This window comes from Nyctereutes procyonoides, unplaced genomic scaffold, assembly GCF_905146905.1.
Source record: "Nyctereutes procyonoides isolate TBG_1078 unplaced genomic scaffold, NYPRO_anot_genome, whole genome shotgun sequence".
NCBI lineage: Eukaryota > Metazoa > Chordata > Mammalia > Carnivora > Canidae > Nyctereutes > Nyctereutes procyonoides.
Window position 1 is genome coordinate 921854 of NW_026575032.1, and position 20172 is coordinate 942025.

Below are 20172 nucleotides of genomic sequence, written 5' to 3' on the forward strand. Positions count from 1 at the left end.
AAAAAAAAAAAACGGATTTAATCATCATTGTTTTTAACTGGCATAGTGTTGACTGATGGCTTGGGGACTAGTATGTGTAACTATGAAAATAAATGAAGCTTAGGGAATGGGATACAGGAATTCCTTTCCCACAATGAGTTAAATTACAACTTACATGGGAACCTAGTAGCTAGATTTTTGTCTATTAATACTAAGATACTCTGCACTTTCACCACCAATAATGCAACACGTTTTAACTAGAGGCTTATTGAAGTCAGTAATAATACAGCAAAATGTAATAGGCAAGAGAGGATAAAATTAAACATGTTATACAGACCTAGATGCAGATGTACATTTTTAATTTTTAAGGTTTTACTCACCAGAAGCATCGAAAGGGAACTACACCCAGCTAAGCTTACATTTTGTTTTGGTTTTGGTTTTGGTTAAGATCTGAGGCTCAATTCCAGACATAGTCAAACTAATGCTCTGTAAACAATTACCAGAGGCATTTGAAATGAGAGAAGCTCATCTGATCAGAACTGAACACTTTATCAAACACAACACTGATAGCAATGTCATCACTTCAGTCAGGTGGCCAAGATTCTAGCTCAGTTTCTTTGTGAATTTAAATCCTATAGTGTATGTGTCACGTAACACTTGGTGGTGATATAGTGATTGTGGGTGTCAAATTAAAAATGTGCACACTTAAAATATGTATGCAAAAAGTTAGCAAAAGGGCCACACAAAAACTAAGGAGATGGATTCTGGACCTCTTGGGAATAATGAAAAAAAGGATACCTGTCATTGTCTGCATCCAATATGAGCTAAGCCATTGCTGTAAACTCTATGCATATGTAAGAGTGACTCTCTTGCATGTGGGATGCATTATATGAAAGCATCAAAGATGATTCAAGTGTCTGAACATAAGAAGTAGTTTTGTTTTGTTTTGTTTTTTTCAGAGGAATCCTGTCTAGTGGCAATGATACTTTAGGGGTTGAGAATATGGCACAGCTTTAACACTCTGAATACTACCCTTATTCTCTTCATAGGCTTATTTTTTAACTATGTATTTGATCCTGAATGTAATGAGGCAGATTATTCAAGGGGTTGATAGAAGAGAACATGCAACTTTAGCATCAAATGCTCTGAATTTTCTACACTTACAGATAGGTTACCTCCCATGAAGTGATAACAATAAACAACAACAGCAATAATACAATTGCTTAATTCTTTGGTGTATTGCATCAAAAATCCTTGTAGTTGGCCTTGCTCAAGAGCAAAACAGCCAACAAATCAGTTCCAGGGACATACTTCCCAGCCCTTTGTTCTATAACATCCTCTCCCCCACCGCTAATGTATTACTGACAATGTGTGCTTCAGAGATAGGATTCCTATACTTATCCTATATTTATTGACATCGCCATGAACTGTTCCAGTCCTTTACCTTCATTAGTTTATTTAACCTCTTACAGGAAAAGAGATGTGATATGCATGGGTGGCCCCTCAGCTAAGCCAGCTCCAGCTGGCTGAACTAAATTTAGACCCAAATAGTTTAGGCAGTGCTATGTGCCTATAACTCTATGTTGCTGATACATGCAGAAGCTTACTCCTTTACTCTTCTGTCCACTTGGTGACATGGAATTGAGGTTGGATGAGGGGGCAGGGGAGCAAGGTGTGGTAGATCAATAAATTGCTAGGTAGTGCCATCCATATGTGGCTGTAGATGAAAAGATCTGGCTCTTCAGTCATTGTGATCAATGCAGAATATTCCCTTTAAAAATGCCCTCATGGCCCAAAGGCCTGGAAGCCAGCTGCTACAGAATAACAGCCTAGTTGCTACCATTTTCTGAAAAGGTCCAGGGTTTGGGGTGGTAGTGTTTTCAAAATAAATTGTGTCTACGTGAAACTCTCTAGACCAGTGCTAATAAAATCTCAGCAAAAGGTTAATTAGTAAGCTGTTCCTTTAACTGGATGATCTTGGACAAGCCATTTAATCCATTTGAAACTCGATTCCCTCTGTTATAAAGTGGGAGTTGGGCTAGCTGTCTATAGTCTCTCATCAAGCTTTAAAATTAGATAATTCTACTGAAAATAAATGCAAAAACTTTGGACACATGTTGAATAGAAGGGTTTCCACATACGTTCAAAGGAGCATGAACAATAATGGCCCTGTGTTCTCCACGTGATCATGCCACTTTCAACTTCTCACCTGCTGTTTGAGAACTTCCATTTCTGTTCGCATCTCCTCATGCCTGCACTCCATCTCATACTTTCCCAAATAGTCCTCAGGAAATGAAGAACTCTCGATTTTCAAGGCATCCTGAAGAGCCTGTGTTATAGGATAAGCAAGTGGTTGAGCTAAGAGTTACCTATGAATTCTTCTATAATTGTTACAATGACTCAGATGCCCGGGGCAAGACAGAACTCCATTTTTGCTGCTACTTTTATGACTGAATAACTTCTTTCTCCTTTTTAAGCATACGATTTTTTTTCATAATCTCTGTCTTTTCTCCATGACGATCTTATGTTATTCAACTGTCATTGTTATTTAGAAGGGCTTTTGACGTTGATGTCTGGGATCCCCTCCACCAAGTCAACCATGAAAAGAAAACATATCTATAGCATTTCTCCAGATTCTCTGCTTCAATCAAACACATGCTTTATCAATAATGCTCAAACTTTAGAGAGCATCAGAATCACCTAGAGAGGTAGCAAACATGCCCATCCCTGGGCACTGTCCCTAGAGATCCCGAATCAGTAGATCTGGAGAGAGGGTCTGAGAATCTGCATTCCTCAAAAGCTGATGTGGCTGGTCCCAGATGACACTGTGATATTTTTGCCATCCAGCCCTGCCCTCGAAAGGAGAGAGGAAAACCCACAGAAATGTGAACCCATACAGATCACTATTCCTTAGATCTATTGTACTGCTGCTCCTCTGTCCTGTCCTCAGTATATAATGCCCTGGCCTAGCCACAGTCATAGTAATTCTCTAATAAAACATTCACTAATTCACTACAGGCTGCAGAGAGTGCTCTGTTCTCTTTTCTTTTTTTTTTCTTTCCTTTTTTTTTTTCTTTAAAAGAGAGAGAGAGCACAAAAGTGTGCAAGTGGGGGTGGCAGGGAGGGCAGAGGGAGAGGAGAGAGAGAAAATCTCAAACAGGCTCCATGCTCAGTATGGAACCCAATGCATGGTTTGATCTCATGACTATGAGACCATGACCTGAGCTGAAACCAAGAGTTGGACACTTAACCAACTGAACCACCCAAGTGCTCCACACTTTCTTGACCTCCAGTACAACTTAGTGGTTTCACTGTAGGGTGAGGAGGTGAAGGAAACAAGAGACACTTAGATTTGCCAATAAGATCACCATCATTATTCACTAGACCATGACCTCTTACATACACTATACTTTGTCAGATCATATAAAAGACATTGCCTCTATTCTGAAGACCTTGGTTCATGATGAGTTCAATAACATACCTGCCAAAATTGAGACACAACACACCTCATTCTGGTGTGGTCTAGGAGGCCACATACAATATGACTACTTGCTCATTATCAAATGAGTCCTTTATACGAATAGAAAAGTTTCACTTTCAGAGCTCCAGGATTTCACTTCCTCTGAATTTCTTTGGTAGTTTCAATGATGTTCATTTGATGATACCATTAGTAACTTACTTTCTTGCCTTACTGTACAATATGGTCATATAGGTAAGAAAAAAAAAGCATAGTTACTGTCTTAAATATGTATAGACAGGCTAAGAATTTCCTAATAGAGTATCTTTAAACTCTATGGATACCGTGTGGCCTGATGTAGGTATGTATCATTTTTCAGGAAGTTGTAAGAGAAACAAGAACTTTTTTCTTCCTCCAAGAAGAATTTAAAGAAGCAACAAATGTTGTTTAATAATTAATGTTTTGTTAGAATTTGTTGCTAAGCTACAGAATTTTAGGAAGTATCATATTAGTTGAAACTTTTAAAAATGTGTTAGTAGTAATGGAGAGAATATAGTTTGGGGTGAGCCAAATGAGTTAAGATTTCAATTAAAAATGCCGATTTCATATCCTACACCTATGAACAGACTGTTTTTGTGGGTCTTGCTCTATCTGAATTTCCTGATCTACCTTTCATGTTACTCAGGCTTCTAGAAATTTTGCAAATGAGTCATAAATGAAAGGTGAGTTTAATCAACATTTATTCCATCTTGGGGTTTTCCAACTGCCTTGAACAAACACCTGTAATCTATTCTAGAATAGTAATTTACTATCAGCACAGGCATACTAAACAGATCTACCCATCCCACCATGGTGAGATGTTGGACAAATCAACTTTGCCCATGGGTGGCACTGGCTGCCTCACCTCAGGTAATTTCTCTTACTATGGTTAAACATCTGGCTTGTCTTTAAGAACTCAATGAAAACAATGCCCCTGGGTACTTCCTTCAAAGCAAATAAGTTGAACTAAGTACACATAGTTGTGTGAACTTCTGAAAAACATATGTTAATTACTAAGTTGACACGCTACAAATTTCTGCTGAGTGAATGGGTCAGCAGTCGGGCTGATTGTGCAAGTAGGGTGAGCCCCAAATTCCATGCTGCGATGGATGGTATGCACAATCAGCTACCCAAATCAACATTTGGAGTAACTTCTATTTATTACAGTGGTTAGGAGAGGAAATAAAAGAAAAAGAAAAGAGAAGAAAAATCTACAGTGTAAAATTCAATAGTAATTTGTAACATTTCATTAGACTGATACATGAACTAAATGAGAAAAAAAAACTTTTCATAGCTCATCACTTTATATCTATGCTTTTGAAATGACACTTTAAGGTATAGATGTGGTGGGCAAAATCTTTTCTGGCCTGAAGTACTCTTTTATTTTTATTTGTTTTCACTAGTCATAAATAATGCATTATGCCTGTTAAGGCAGGAAACTCGGGACCAGAATTGGCTATTGAACATATTATGTACTAGCGAAATTATTTAATTAATTCATCCACTCAATAAATATTTAAGAACATATTGTGAAAAAGGCCCTGTTGCTGGCATTTGAAACAGAACAATGAAAAAAACAGGAAAACTTAGGCCATACTATGACTGTTGTATTTGTGAATCCATTCCTCCAAATAAATACATATTAAAATTGTTTTATAACTGCACTCTTGAGGCACTTGGGTGGCTCAATGGTTGAGTGTCTGCCTTTGGCTCAGGTCCTAGTCCCACATCGGGCTACGTGGAAGGAACCTGCTTATCCCTCTGCCTATGTGTCTGCCTCTCTCTCTGTGTCTCTCATGAATAAATAAAATCTTTTTTTTTTTAAAGACCTGCATTCTTATTAAGGTGAATAAACTAATGAAAACGTTTTTTCAACCCAGAGTTCCATTTTTTTTCTCCTGATTTTAAGAGAAATTAAACATATTAATAGGCCATTAGAAATATCATGAGCCCTCAATACTGTGCCTATTATCCTAACAGGCAAGTCAGTTCTGCAAAAACTACTACCCCCATGGAATTTACAATCCAGACTTGGAGACAGGGAACAAATCTGATGATAAGAGACACTGAACATATATTGGATATCAATAAATTCCAAAGAAACATTAAAATAGGAAATATGCTGGAGTATGTAATTTTAATTAGAATGGCCAGAAAAATCCTCTGAGAGGGTGACATTTATATAAAGACCTGGATTTTGCTTAAATTAATTGTTCTCATTTTCTCCATTTTATTATACCCAGAAGGGTTAAAAAAATTTCCTGACTTTTAAAACATTCTGTTGAAAAAAAAAAACAAATCAAAAAACATTCTGTTGACTATAGATACAGATACACAAAAATGAAGGGTACACATAGACATGGGCAAAAACCAGAGTCCAGAGTTCTTGGCTGTTCTAATTTCTACAGGGCTTATATTCTTGTGCCAATATTTACAGAAATGAATTAGAGAACAGAAGAAAACTTATCAAATAATACATTGCAAGTGGGAAAGATTTCAAATGTAATCTCAATGCTAGTTCTTGTAATTCATCTGTTGAGGATTTCCAACAGAGAATAAAAGGGAAAAGTTATTTGCCCTAAATTTGTATCTGAACATTGTTTCCTCTCTTAGAGGATAGAGAAGTACATTGTTTATGAAGTCTCTACTTTTCTACTTTCTCCTGACCAGTAACTTGCCTCACAAACAGATCAAATATAGCATCACATTTGTAAAGCATCCTGTCAACTACACAGGCACATTACTTAACGTTAACTTTGAGGATCTTTAAATGATCTTCTGAACACAGGTTAACTACAAGATGCACAGTCCAAAATACAGGCACTGAGCACTTTTTCAAGCCCAGTCACCTACGCTTGTTTTAGAAGGTAATTTCTGTTACTTTGGTCAAGAAATATCTAACTTGAGAGATGAGTATCTTGATCTAAACATGTACTAGAAATATTCCTATGGTCCACATCTGTTATGACTGTCTGAAAAATCAACAGCAAAGGATTTAATTGCTTCTTTAAGTCAGAAATCCCTTCCCCAGGAAAATTAAGCTATTAGTCCATAAAACTCTCACAGATACACACACACACACACACACACACACACACACACAAACTCTCCCTAGTCATCCTTTGGCAGCAATTCACAGGTAGCCCCTTTGATTAGCTAAGTTGAAGCAAAGGCATTTAACCACTTGTGTTTTTCTAACAGAATTGTTCCTCCAACCCCTACCCCAACCCCAGACCCCACACTCCAATTAAAAGTGAATTTTAGGCTTATTCTATGTTAGGCCACAATCTCAGCCTTGGGCTTGGCATTTAGCATGATTCCATATAGACTGCATCACAGCCAGTTCCATAGCGATGATTTTAAAGAGCAGCCTGTTTCCTCAGGAAACTTTTGTGGTTGACCAAGAGGTCTGCTATTGTTCACAAACACCCACTTGCTTTATGTGGTTCTCGAACTAAAAAAAAAAAAAAAAAAAAAAAAAAGTTCTTTCTGTCTTCTAAATTTTCTCCTTGTTTCTCTTTATCATGCTTATTTGCAAGGACACTAATTTCTTAAAGCCTCCTTAGCCACGTGTAGCTGAAAGATGCAGACAGGAGTGTTCTATAAAATTACAGAGAAGCTCCTGTGTAAGCTCCCAAGACTAGTTGCTGCACTGCAGCACAGATTTCGTTGTGACTCTCGATTAGGAATGTGCTTTTTTTTTTTAAAAAAAAAAAAAAAAAAGGAATGTGCTTTTTAGAAGGGATCTCTCCTTCCATCTCCCCAGTCCGACCTGGCTGATACCTTATTGAGGCGTTTTATTTCACATTCGTAATGTTCCTTCTTCTTGCTTACGAGAGCATTTTTTTCCTTCAAAAGCTTATTTTCTTTCTTCAATTCATGTAATTCTTCATTTAGGCTCTCCTTTTCCTTCTGAAGTAAACAACAAGAAGACAAAATCAAAATCAATAAAATTCAGATGAGATAATATTATAGGAATACTTCTGAAATACAACAAAAACAGGACCTGCTAGATTTCCATTTAATGCTCCATGTAAGCAATATTCTCTGGGTGGAGGGCAGGGTTCAGAGAGAGAAAATCTTTCTTTAATCCGTAGTTTTTAATACTAAGTTTTATGATGCCAGAAAAAGCTCAAAATCCCCAATCCTCACTTTCAAGGGTCAAATGCGTCCACAGAATAAGCTAGTTCCAATGTACTGTTACAAAGTGATAGATAAGTGACTTAGTAAAAGTAATTAAAGTCCTAAAAAGAAAGAAAAGTGTCATTGCAACAAAAAATAGGAAATATCTCAACGCTCAATCCTGCCTGCATCATTCTGGACCGAAGACAGGGAGAAGAGGATAAAACTTCAAGCAAATGAGAGCCTTCACTACAGATAATTATTCAGAGCACCGTATTGTCGTGATTACTACTTTTAAAGGGTAGAGATTAAAAAAAAAAAAAAAGGTAGAGATCAATCAGTCCAAATGCCATCACTCCTGCATATTCCAGATAACCTTCAGGAAGTCCTGTGTTTTAAAAAATTGAAGCAAGGTCAGTTGCTTTGACACAAGTGGGCTCTGGATTCAGACATCTGTCTTCTAATTCTTAATTTTATATTTTACTAAAGATTTCATTTATTTATTCATGAGAGACAGAGGGGGGTGGGACAGAGACACAGGCAGAGGGAGAAGCAGGCTCCATGCAAGGAGCCCCACGTGGGGGGGACTCGACCCCAGGACTCCAGGATCACACCTTGGGCCAAAGGCAGGCGCTAAACTGCTGAGCCACCTGGGGATCCCCAATTTTATATTTTAGATAGCAAACTGTTTGTAGAGTGAATTGGATCCTTAACATCATTCAGATTTTAACCTAACAAGTATTCCAGAATGTAGGTAAATCAAGATGAGAAAATAGCTAATATATATGTTAAAGTATACTATTTTAGTGATTAGTATTTCCCAATACAATTATCAGATTTAAGATATCTAGCTTAGGTGATTCATTTTTTTAAAAAGTGATAACATGTCTATTTGCTTTTCCTTAGAATGGGCTCATACACACTTAGAAAAGGAACTGATCATTTTCTAACCTGGCATAATTTAAAAGAAAAGGACTTCAACTAGAATTCCAAGGGCATGAGGCAACGATTGCCATGATTCCTGATCAGGGTCTAAATGGAAAAGGAAGGGACTGCTCCAGGACCAGAAGGCATTGCTAAACCTTGTTTGCTTTCCTCCCATCCACTGAGCCCGAGATGCCCTTCACAAAATAAGAAAATCTACACTGAGGACTGTCTGCACTGATTTTAGGCATTGCCTTAGGATTGGTGTAGGTGTTAAAATACAGCCAATGCCTCACAATATCAGTCGCAAGACTTCCCCTGAGAAAGCTACCGTTCTTGTTTTATCTTAACATACGTAAGAAAATGAGAGGCCACTAGAGCTTAAGGTTTTTCTCCCATTTTCAAGCCCCATAACTAATAATAAAACAAAGAGCATTTTAGGAGAGAAGCCTGTGGCCTTCAGGACCATCATCTTGCTCTCATCAGGATTAATGAACACAGAATCTGGGGATCCCGAGTGGCCCAGCGGTTTAGCGTTGCCTTTGGCCCAGGGCGTGACCCTGGAGCCCCGGGATCGAATCCCACATCGGGCTCCTGGTGCATGGAGCCTGCTTCTCCTCTGCCTGTGTCTCTGCCTCTCTCTCTCTCTCATGTGTCTTATGAATGAATGAATGAATGAATGAATGAATACAGATAATCTGGAGACGGGGTTCAAGTCCCATGTTCCCAGGTACTAGGTTGTCAAGGTTGGCAGGTCATGCAACCTCTTCACATTTCAGCTTTCTCATCTTTAAAAAGGCAAAAAGAGTATTTTCCTCACAGACGGGCCGAGCTAGTTCAGTGAGGTGATGAGGGCGAGGCCGTCCCCCAAATGTATCTCTTATGATCCCAGACGCAAGATCTGTTTGTAAAACTCTGTACGCTGAAAAGCAGCTGTGCAAAGGCAAGAGACTGCCCATCATTATTAACACCCGTAACAAAATAATAAACATGAGTCCAAGCAGGGTTGATTCTCTAGGCTGAAATGCTCTAGAAAGGCAGCGCCACGTCCCCGGATCGGCCCCCCCGCCCGCAGAGCCCCCCCACGCGAACGCGCGTCCGCTCGGGCCGCACGGGGCCGCCGAAAAGCGCGATCTCCTCGCTCGGACCGCCGCGCACGCGCGCTGCTCCGCGGCCACGGGGCCCCGCCCCAGTGCGGAGTGCGCATGCTCAGGCCTTGGGGCGCGCGCCCCGCCCACCTCCTGGCGCTGCAGCCGCTGGCGGGTCTGGTCGCGCAGCCTGTCGCTGTCCCTCTGACTCTGTTCCCTCTCCTTCTCCTGCGTGCTGAGGAATCTTTCTGCCGCGTCCAGTTTCGTTTTCAGCTCTGCGACCTGGAGAAGTCGTTTACAGAGAGTTGCAGACGCGCCTTGTGAAAGTCACACCCGAGCCCAAGGCCCCCCGGTGCCCTCGGGGACAGACGCGCCCCGCTCCTGGGCGGCCCCTCTCGGCAGGTTCCGCTTCCCACCAGCCTTGGATCCGGACAAGTGCAGCTTAAAAAGAGCTTCCTCGGGGCGGGGGGGGCGGGGGTGGGGGGATGCAAACCTTGTAACCAGCCTTCGGCCCCTTCCCTCCTTTTCTCCAAACCACACCGCTTCCGACGGAATAAGGATTTAGACCTTAGGCCGGGACACTTCAGGCCCTGCCCTTCTAAACCTAACTCTCAGTATGTGCCTCTGCCTGGCCTGAAAAGGGTTGTAAGTGAGCAAACAGGTCTGCACCAGAAAAAAAAAAAAAAAAGCCAGGCATGGCTTTTCACTCATCAGTCCTGTACGATGCTTACGCCGCTACGAAATGCTAAGTTGGTCTTCAAAAGTGATGCGGGTCCAGCAGAGAAGCCTCAGGAAAGGGTGAAGGCCAAAGCTGCGCCCCACTGAATAGAACAGGTGGCCTGACCAGTGTGGCCCTGGTGCAGTGGGAACTGCATCCTGCACTTGCTAAATACTTCTGCCTATCAAAATGGGGAAGAAAAGAGCAATATTACTGTGTTACTCACTTGTGGTCAGGTTTCTTAATTCTGAATTATTTAGGGAAATTTACTTTTTCTTTTTCTCCCTCTTTGAACGTGGGATAATTTAAAACGATAAATTGACTTTTATCTCTTCAAAGGTACGCTCTCCAAAAGGTTTCTTACCAAAGCAAAAGATTCTTGGTAGAGAACATACGTTAGGGGAAAAGGGGATGTCCCAGTTCCCCTCATACTTTCACTGTTACCATTGTTTATTTCTTTTTCTGTGGAAATAGCTTGTGCTATCTAGTTAAAGATTTAGAGAACTAGCCTTTAATAAAACAGTCTGAACTTTGAACCATCTCTCATCTCACTTGTAACCTTGTGTGTTCGTGGCTGCTAGGAACAAAGCCAAAGCCAGGATTTTCTGTGAGCTCTGATAAATGTGTGCATAAGAACTCTAGAGACATCTCTGGAGGCTATTTTTAGTACTTTTTTTTTTTTTTTAATTTTGCCATGCTCAAGATAATTCACTGATATCTTTCATTACTCTTCAGTACCAAGAGGCCAATAATACACTCAACACCTTTCCCCCACCCGCATCATTTTTCAACAGTTGGCTAGCCACAAATCTCCTTCAGCTGAAATCAGTGGGAATCTTTACAGACTTGGTCCCCAGCTAACTGATTTAAAGCAAATACTAAACAGAGAGGTATTTACCTTTTTTTCATATGACTCTTTCATGCTTCTAAATTGCTGATCCCATTGCTGGTTAACTTCCAGGAGCTGAAATTATTAAAGTTTGGTAAGTCAATATGAATCTTTGCCCATTCGGAAATTTGGCCAAAATGAAATCACTTTTTGAGGTTACTAAGATTTCGCAAGCCATGGGTGAAGACCGTATTCCTTCCACCAAATACTGGTAGGGCTGGGATGATTTAATTCAGTACACTCTCCCCATTTTCATAACTGGCTCAAATATGAAAAACTATTAGGTACTCAGTATATCTTGCCTAGTCAGCTGAACCATTTATTAGCAACTTTCAACTCTGCTTAGTTATTTGAATTTCTTCTTTGTTTAACCCAATCAAAATCCTGTAAAAATTTGTGAGTGTTGATGGTTTTATGTAAGATTTATTAATATGTAAAGGGTCTTTTTTCAAATCTTTCCATATTTTTCTATGTGCTTACATTGATTATTATAATGAAGTATTTCTTTAGCTTTTAAAAACAGAATTTATATTAACAAATTCCAAATCACAATAACTGATCATGTGCTCACAATATTATGCTTTTAAAAATCAACACATGATTTGTAATGCATGCGCAATGAATGGATAATACCACCTTTTTCAAAGGATAGATTTTCAAGGACTAATAGTTTTATCATAAGACAATATTTAGAAATGATTTAGGCTGCAATTTGGAAGCTTTAAAATTATGTACTAGATAAAAGGAAGAAAAACACTGTGACCCATGTTTTACTTTTCTTGTAAGGGAAGTCTGTAATTTCCTACATTAAGAGAAATTCCAACACTTTCAATATGGGACAGAGATCAAGAAGATAGTCACAATGACTAAAAAGAAGCAAGATATTCTCCTAATTATAAAATAAAATATATAATTCAGACAGGCAGTCACTAGATAAGTCTTATGCTGGAAATAGATACAGGTATTTAGTAGAGACTATGTAATATTATTATATAAGGATATCTGATCTGTTGGCATCTTAAGGATTAAGCTTAACATTTCTATGTTATAGTACTATTACTCTTCTATTGTTCAGTAATTTTCCAGAATGGCATAATATTTTATGCAGTATCGAAGAGGAGTAGACCTCACCACAGAGAAAACCATGAGGAATGTAACATTTATAATGATTAAGAAAAGGAATTTAAAAATTGACAAAATACACAGTGCTAAAATTGTTAACACTTTTCACCTCTTCATCTGTCAAGAAGAATAGTTTCTAACATTCATTAAACTCAGAAAAATAGAACTCAAAATAGCATCCATCACATCCCTAATGGCATTTTTGAAACAAGCAGGGTTTTTTTTAATGATAATTGCCCCTAACCCCTATGTGGTTGGATGTCCAGCTCATGAAGTCATAGCCCCTAAGTCAATTACACTTTAGGCCTTTAACAGTTTGAGTTTCAAGTTGTGTTCAAGTTGCAAGGCATATTGGCACAGATGATAAGCTCACATAGTCCATGTGGAGGAAACATCTAAGTTCTGAGAAAAATTAAAATTATAATTATTGGATTTATGACTATCATTTTTTTTTAAAGATCTTATTTATTTATTCATGAGAGACACAAAGAGAGAGAGAAAGAGGCAGAGACACAGGCAGAGGGAGAAGCAGGCTCCATGTAGGGAGCCCAATGCGGGACTCGATCCCGGGACTCCAGGATCACACCCTGGGTCAAAGGCAGGCGCTAAACCACTGAGCCACCTGGGCTGCCCAGCTTTGTCATTTTTCACTCATTTACAGACACTGAGAGACTGAGTAAGAGAAATATAGGCGAATAAGAAAAAGCACCTACTTTCAAAATAATGTCATGCAATATCCTAGAGATAAATACTGTGACGCAATAACAAAAATAAGACTCGAGATATACATTCTATTTTATTCTTAGCATTAAATCATGGTACAAGTTGCTTCAACTAGTATTTTTTAATTACCTCTTTTCTCTGTTTTTCCAAGCACCTTATCTTTTGTTCAAGAGAATTTGTCAAGTTCTTTCTGCTTGATGATTGATCACACTTAAAAAAAAAATAAAAACAGTGAAACAAAACTCTATAACATAAAGAGTAGAAATGCATTTGGCCAACTCTCCTGCTGCGATTCATAAGAAAATATCTTATTGTAAGTGGTAACAGTCCTCACACCATAGTCCCTCATAGAGACCTATTGATGGATAAGCTTTATATTATGTTTCAGATTCCTTTATATGAAGTAATTGAGAAAACAATTCTCTAATAAATTACAAATGTTATCTATTCAATAGACAAATGAGAAATCAGGATTTAATGAGTTTGGATTTCAATCTCCCTCCACCCCACCACCAAAAAAAGGAAACTAAGAGTGAGTACAGTTCTTATAGAAATCAGGTTAAGTTTCATGGATATATTTTGGATATTTACATTAAGTAATAAACATTTCTAAAAAAAGTCACTTCTGTAGATGTGTCCATATCTGAAGAGCTGCCCTGGTAAAAGTCAGAGGAATGATAGAACTGTCAAGAAAAAAAAAAAGACTAATAGATATAACTGAAAGGCAGCAAATTGATTCTAAGACTATAATAAATTAGTTACCTCAATGTCCATCATATAATGCTATAGAGAGGCTGGCATCGAGGTTGGTTATCTGGTATATTGCAATTTTAACCAGCCCTTTGAATAAAGCCAGTAGGTTATACATTTAGATAAATAGTAAATCATTGGCACAGCAAAAAAGTTAACCACCTTTCACTTCAGCCTTTTTTTTTTTTTTCTTCCAGCATTGGGGGTATTTATTTAAAGAAAGCACAAAAGCTCTGGAAACTGTGGGCCATCTGTCTAAATGGACCACCAACAAAGTTCACTTAAGTGCTGTTTTCTCTATACTAACTCAATAGTCTTGTTACCATCTCATTTCTGAGTCATATAAACAATACAATGAATCTGGTGATGAGGATACTCCTAAGTCTGCTATTCAGTTTTAGGCTCCATAGTTATATGGAAATTGATTACAGATATTCACGAACAATTAAATCTTTTTAAAATGTGTTGGTTTTCATCAAAAACATTTATAGAAAGTGTTCTTTTACAATCACCATGGGATTTCAAGGCCTTTTTTTTCATTAGTAATGATTTATAAAACTATTTTTCTATCTTTTCCCTACTTATCTATGTCTCACTCAATGTTTTAGGACTGGATGATACTTTATATCTTTATAAATTCTGTTCCTAGTTTTCTTAGCTTCTTCTCATTCGGACCCATGTACAATTAGGACCACATTTTAAAAGAGAAAATATTCTGTGGGTCAATAAATTCAGAATTATTATACTTACTTCTGACCTTAAAAAGCTGATTTGTCTGAGTTCTGAAAGTAACATCAAAATCCAGGTGACAGGGGCACCTGGGTTGCTCAGTTGGTTGTTTGCCTTTGGCTCGGGTCATGATCTTGGGGGTCCTGGGATCATGGCTCAGATCATAATCTCTGGGGTCTTGAGATGGAGTCTCCTGCATCAGGCTCCCTGCTCAGGGGGAAGCCTGCTTCTCCTTCTGCCTCTCTCCCTGCTCACACTCTCTCTCTCAAATAAACAAATAAATAAAATATCAAAAAAGAAAAAAAGTCCAGATGATAATACGTTGGGTCTTATAAGGGCTTTCCATTTTTTAGGTACTCTAGACTCGTTCTGCATCAGAACAGGCTGAGTATTAGGTACTTTGACATGAAAAATGCTATGAGCCAACTGTATTTAGGGTGGCCTGAGCTCTGCAAAGCAGTACAGTGAGACCAGATTCCAATCCAGTGGTTCTTAGTACAAGAACACAGAAAAGTCACTGTGGGATCTTGCTAAACACACGGCACCATGAACACTGAAACAGAATTTCTGAAAAGGGAATCATAGCACCTCCATTTTCTTCTTAATAGACATTTTTTAGAGCAGTTTTAGGTTCGCAGCAAAATCTACTGGAAGGGGCAGAGATTTCCCATACGCCTGCTGCCCCCATACCTATTTACACATTATCGACATCTCCTACCAGAGCCCTGCATTTGTTGTATTTGATGAACCTTTATGGACACGTCACCCAAATCTGTAGTGTATGTTAGTGTTCATTCTTGGTGTTGTACATTCTATGAGTCTGAACAAATGTATAATGACATTGTACTATCAGAATAATTTCACTGCCCTAAAAATCCTTTGTGCTCTGCCTATTTATCCCACCTATTTTTAATAAATTTCAGAAGTTATAGTAATTCTATAGTAAAGTTCAAGTTTCTCCTATTCCAGGCTATGCTTGGAAACACAGACTTGGGGTCCTCAGAAAGTCTCCTTTCTATTTGTGATATGGACAAAAAAAATCTGTGACCAATAAATATTTGTATGACCCAGCCTTCCAGGAATCCTGATTAAGAGTAATTAGAGTGTGTTTTTTTGGCATATATGATTTTCTCTGGAAAGAAATTGTAAAACATTTGGACTTTGGTTTTTATTTTGTAAATAAGAGTTACTGAAAAGCTAGATACTAAATCTGTGTGTGAGAGAAAAGCACAGTAATAGGAATTGCTTATAAGCAGTAAATATATCACAAGGGGTTTCTCTGGAGATTAATTAATGTGTTACCATATGTCTCGGGTATGTATTAAAATGAAGCAAAGTCAATCAAACACAAAGTTTTGGCAGAATTTTCCATTTGTATTTGCTTTATCTACCAGCTGCTAATGGAGGCATCTGATGTTTCAATAAATACAAAGATTTTTAGTCATTGGTTCTACTAAAGGCCCACTTACACAACAATTATTCTTTGTATAGTGTAATCTGTGCTTAAAGCATCTGCGTATTTCTTTCTCACTTACCTGTAACACCTAGACAAACTTCTAAGATATTCAAATTCTGATCCTGCTAAATTAGGTATCTAAATGAACCAAAGAGTTCCACTTAGTTTGCTATTATTACACCTCAGTAATCTCTAAAAAGAACCTTATTTATTTTTTAAAATGATTTGATTTATTTGGGAGAGAGAGAAAGAGAGAGAGAGAGAAAGCAGGGGGAAGGGCAGGGAGAGGGAGAAGCAGATTCCCCACGAAGCAGAGAGCCTAATGCAAGGCTCCATCCCAGGGCATAGGGATCATGACCTGAGCCAAAGGCAGACACTTAACCGACTGAGCCACCCAGGCTCTCCTGAAAAGAACTTTAAGAAAGCACATTCATTCATTCGTTCATTTGATAAGTATCTCTGGCAGTAACCAGTAACCCAACAAAAACCATGGTATTAATTGTACATACATAAATATTTTACTACGGCTACTCTTTTGCTCTATGTTCTATTTCCAACTACACCAATATTCTTTTTTAAAATTTACATTGGACCAAATTTCTCTACATCAAGAGCAAAATATGGAGCCCACTGAACTGGGGAGCTGAAAGGACTTTGGATAGGACTTAATCTCACTTTGCAAAACAAGAAATATAGCTCAGAGGGATCAAAGGAAATCCATTGGACACCAAATATTTTTCCTTGTTAAATAACATTGATCAAAATTACACTGCAGATATTATCTACGGAAAGCAAACTAGTCATTTCTACTCCTATTTGTCATTGCATAATTAACTATTAGAAATGCAATCGATGTTAGATATGGTCAATTCATCCCCTAGAAATGTGTTCTTACCTCTGCATGCTCCATAGAACCTTCTGCAGCACTCATTTTAGTTGTGCCCTGTACAAAATGTGCCAGGGAAGCTGTTTTTCCTGGAATCTTGGAAGACAGGGAGAAAAAGAGAAAGAAAATGTCTCCCGCGGTATCTTTTAAAATGAGATCAAATATACAAAATTTTAAAAAGACCACACAGTTAACTCATGATAGAGAATAACAGCAATAGTTTTTCGTTAAAAATAAACAGAAGTGACTCTGTATATGATTTACAGAGAATAATGTCAAAGCACAGCATCTGTGATTTTAACTTTTCTTCTCTTCCAGATAGGGATTTCCCAGGATGTCTCAAGGTCACAGGCTGTGACTAAGACAGTCTTATTAGCCTTGCCTATGGTACGTAAACTGTCATTCTTCCTTTACTGGCAGTTTCTCCCACTGGAGGAGGAAGTTACCACAGAAAGCCTGGGCAAACCAAGTCTTTCTTCAGTAGCCAAACTGCCATAACTTCATTGTATTTCCCAGAGAATTAGGTAACTGTTGACTTTTTTGACAACTCGGTTACTTGCTTCCCTAAAGGCAAGATTTTCTGGCAATGCTTTCTTACTGTGAGCTTAGCCCTGTGGAACTTAATGAGTCATATGCAATTCTGTAAGTGCTACTAACTCCTATGGATCTAAAAAAGAAAATTCATTACAACAAAAACGGGCATTGTTTGCAAAGCTAATCTTTTATATCGGCAGAAAGTTTAAACTCAGTTCTCAAGTTTAAGACTGTCTTTTCCACAGGTCAAATCCAGACTTTCTCCATGATCCATTTGTGGCTCAAGCTTTTCCTCTGCACTAACATTTTAGTGTTAACTAGTTGACTCATCATTTTACCAGGCATTGAGGTAATGGAATACTGGGTAGTCAGATAAAAGCATGAAATGACGGATGCTTGGAGCTACACAAATGGGTCATGGTAGACCAACCTCAGTCTGGTCTTATTAGAGAGGAAGGAAAAAAGAGCCAAGAATATAGAAAAAAAAAAAAAAGAACATATTGCTGAAGAAAGACAAGAATTTATAGTCAATTACTTAATTTACATTTTTCTTTATACCTTCCTATGAGATAACCTCTTCTATGTGGGATAAATCCTAAAACTCCTGAAGTTCAAACTCTCTAAAAGAGAATAATGGGTGACCAAGATTTGGTTGTCTTTTTTTCTCTTTCATATCTTCCACCACTTCCCAACTCTTCCTGTGCTCCAGCTATCCTGAATCCCTTTCATTTCCTGAAAAAGCCATTTGTCTAATACATGCTGCTTTCTCTGCCCAGAACATTCCCTCCTCTGAGCTCTCTCCAACCAGTTGACCTGGAAAACTTGGCTAATGCGTCCCTTGCCCATGACCTTATTTGACCTCTTTCTACCAACCAAGCAGAGCCCTTAGTGTGTGTGTGTGTGTGTGTGTACATGGTTTTGTTTTCTGCTGGTCTCCTGATCTGTTTCGGAGGTCCACTTGAGTGAAATGGAGTGATGTTTCCTTAAGGCAAGCTCCAAAAAATGCAGGTGGGAATCAAATTGTTCAGATTTCTAAAAGTAAGAGTTATGACTCACATATGATCTGATTTTAGGGTATATAAGCAGAGATTTCCTGGAGACTGACACTTCATTAACACTGAAACCTGCTCATCAAAAAAGGAAAAAAAAAAAACTATAACATGAAAATATTTTCTTCTGATCCTCCTCCCCCACATACATATATATAGAGAGATAGATAGATACAGATATTTTATATTTATCTGTATTATTCAAGGTTCCATTCAGCCTTATCTGTATATTTGGTAATAATAAACCCAGTGGGTGTGGTAACATTAACATAGAGGAGTGACTGGAAAGAACATTTTTTGCCAGAAAGTACTGTCCTTGGCCTTGGTGTCTTTTGGGTCTCTTCTGTACGGGTTTCCTGATGCACACTCATTATTGCAGCACAGCATGGTGCTGAATGGAAATCCTCTACTTTTGCATTTTCATGACAATTCCTCTGCCTCTTCTGCTATGTAGTTTAACAGTAAACAGATTTTCTATAGCTCCAGAGAACCGTGTGGTAATTTATGAATTAGAATAACTCTTCTGGAGAGCCCCAAGTCTGGTTTGAGAAAAGAGGAACTTGCACTAGGGCCAGTCTGAGAAATGTACTGCATATTTTCTGTTACACATGCCCTCCTCACCTCACCTCCCGCCCTCTCGCATGTGCTACATACTTAAGAGTCTGGCTTTTCATTAAGCTTTGTTTCGTGAGAAGTCTTACTAGCAGCAATAACCCTCAGAGAAAAAGGCATGCCACTCCATGTTTCCAAAAGGATCCTGAAGAGTCCTCATTCTCAAGTGATTAAAATATTACACAGAGGAAAATAATGAACAAAGAAGAGATATAGTGAAGAAAAAGGAATGAGGAACAACCAGTCACGGGTCTGTAACTGTCACTTGAGTTGATAATTCTTTCAAAACTAGTTTAAGACAGATAATCACATTTCTATAAATGCCTGGGAGCATTCTTTGTCAGGTAAAATAAACATTTTTTTTCTATGCTTTAGAATGAGGGTTGAAACCCTCCTTTGCTTCCTGAACCTGCTTTAGCATGAGGGTTGAAACCTTCCTTTGCTTCCTGAGCCTGCTTGCGCAAAATTTTAAGGGAGTGTGCTATCCAGGGGATGCAAAGGTCTGAATGGAGTCAGCTCATTTGGATTCATAACTTGGCTTTACCATTCACTACCTGTGACTGTGGGCATGAGGCTTCAGACTTCTGAGGGTCGACTCCCACATTTGTAAGATAAGAGTAGTAACAGTGTCCTCCTCCTGGGGACACAATGGTATCCTCCTTGCTCTCTGTGATAACACATATAAAAGCTTAGATATTAATAACAATATGATCTTAAAGATAGGGATAGTGACAAATTATTTGTGCAACAAATAATACGAGAAAAGGAAAGGACTATCAATCATTTGTGTTTCCTTTGGCACTGGGTAGATGCCAAAGGATAATAAGCAAAAGTCCCTGCTTCTAATGAAGTTAATGTATACACACATATGTGCGTATGCACACACACACCTTCGTGGAAGGATTCAGAGGAGAGAGAGCTCATTCTCAGCCTTGTTATGGAAGGAGCTTCAGTTCCTACTGGGCATTGAAAGGTGGATGGGATTTTGATAGATGGTGAAAGCTGAAGTATGTTGTTATAATGTGAGCAACATAAACAGAAGTGGACAAACCTAAGTATAAAGGATTCTAACAAGCTCAATGTGACTAAGTAGAG

At 38.5% G+C, this 20172-nt stretch overlaps 1 protein-coding gene across 2 annotated transcripts in view; it reads right to left on the reverse strand.

Annotated features, from left to right (window-relative positions):
* TNIP3 (TNFAIP3 interacting protein 3) overlaps positions 1-17014 on the reverse strand; it is a 32488-nt gene extending 15474 nt beyond the window's left edge. For both annotated transcript variants that reach the window (XM_055317040.1, XM_055317039.1), the window contains exons 1-6: positions 16892-17014; positions 13191-13271; positions 11226-11291; positions 9760-9891; positions 7259-7387; positions 2189-2308 (exon numbers count right to left, since the gene is read on the reverse strand). In XM_055317040.1, the coding sequence (XP_055173015.1) occupies positions 2189-2308; positions 7259-7387; positions 9760-9891; positions 11226-11291; positions 13191-13271; positions 16892-16927 (564 nt within the window). In that variant the 5' untranslated portion in view covers positions 16928-17014. The remainder of the gene's footprint in view (positions 1-2188; positions 2309-7258; positions 7388-9759; positions 9892-11225; positions 11292-13190; positions 13272-16891) is intronic.
* Positions 17015-20172: the final 3158 nt, after the last annotated feature.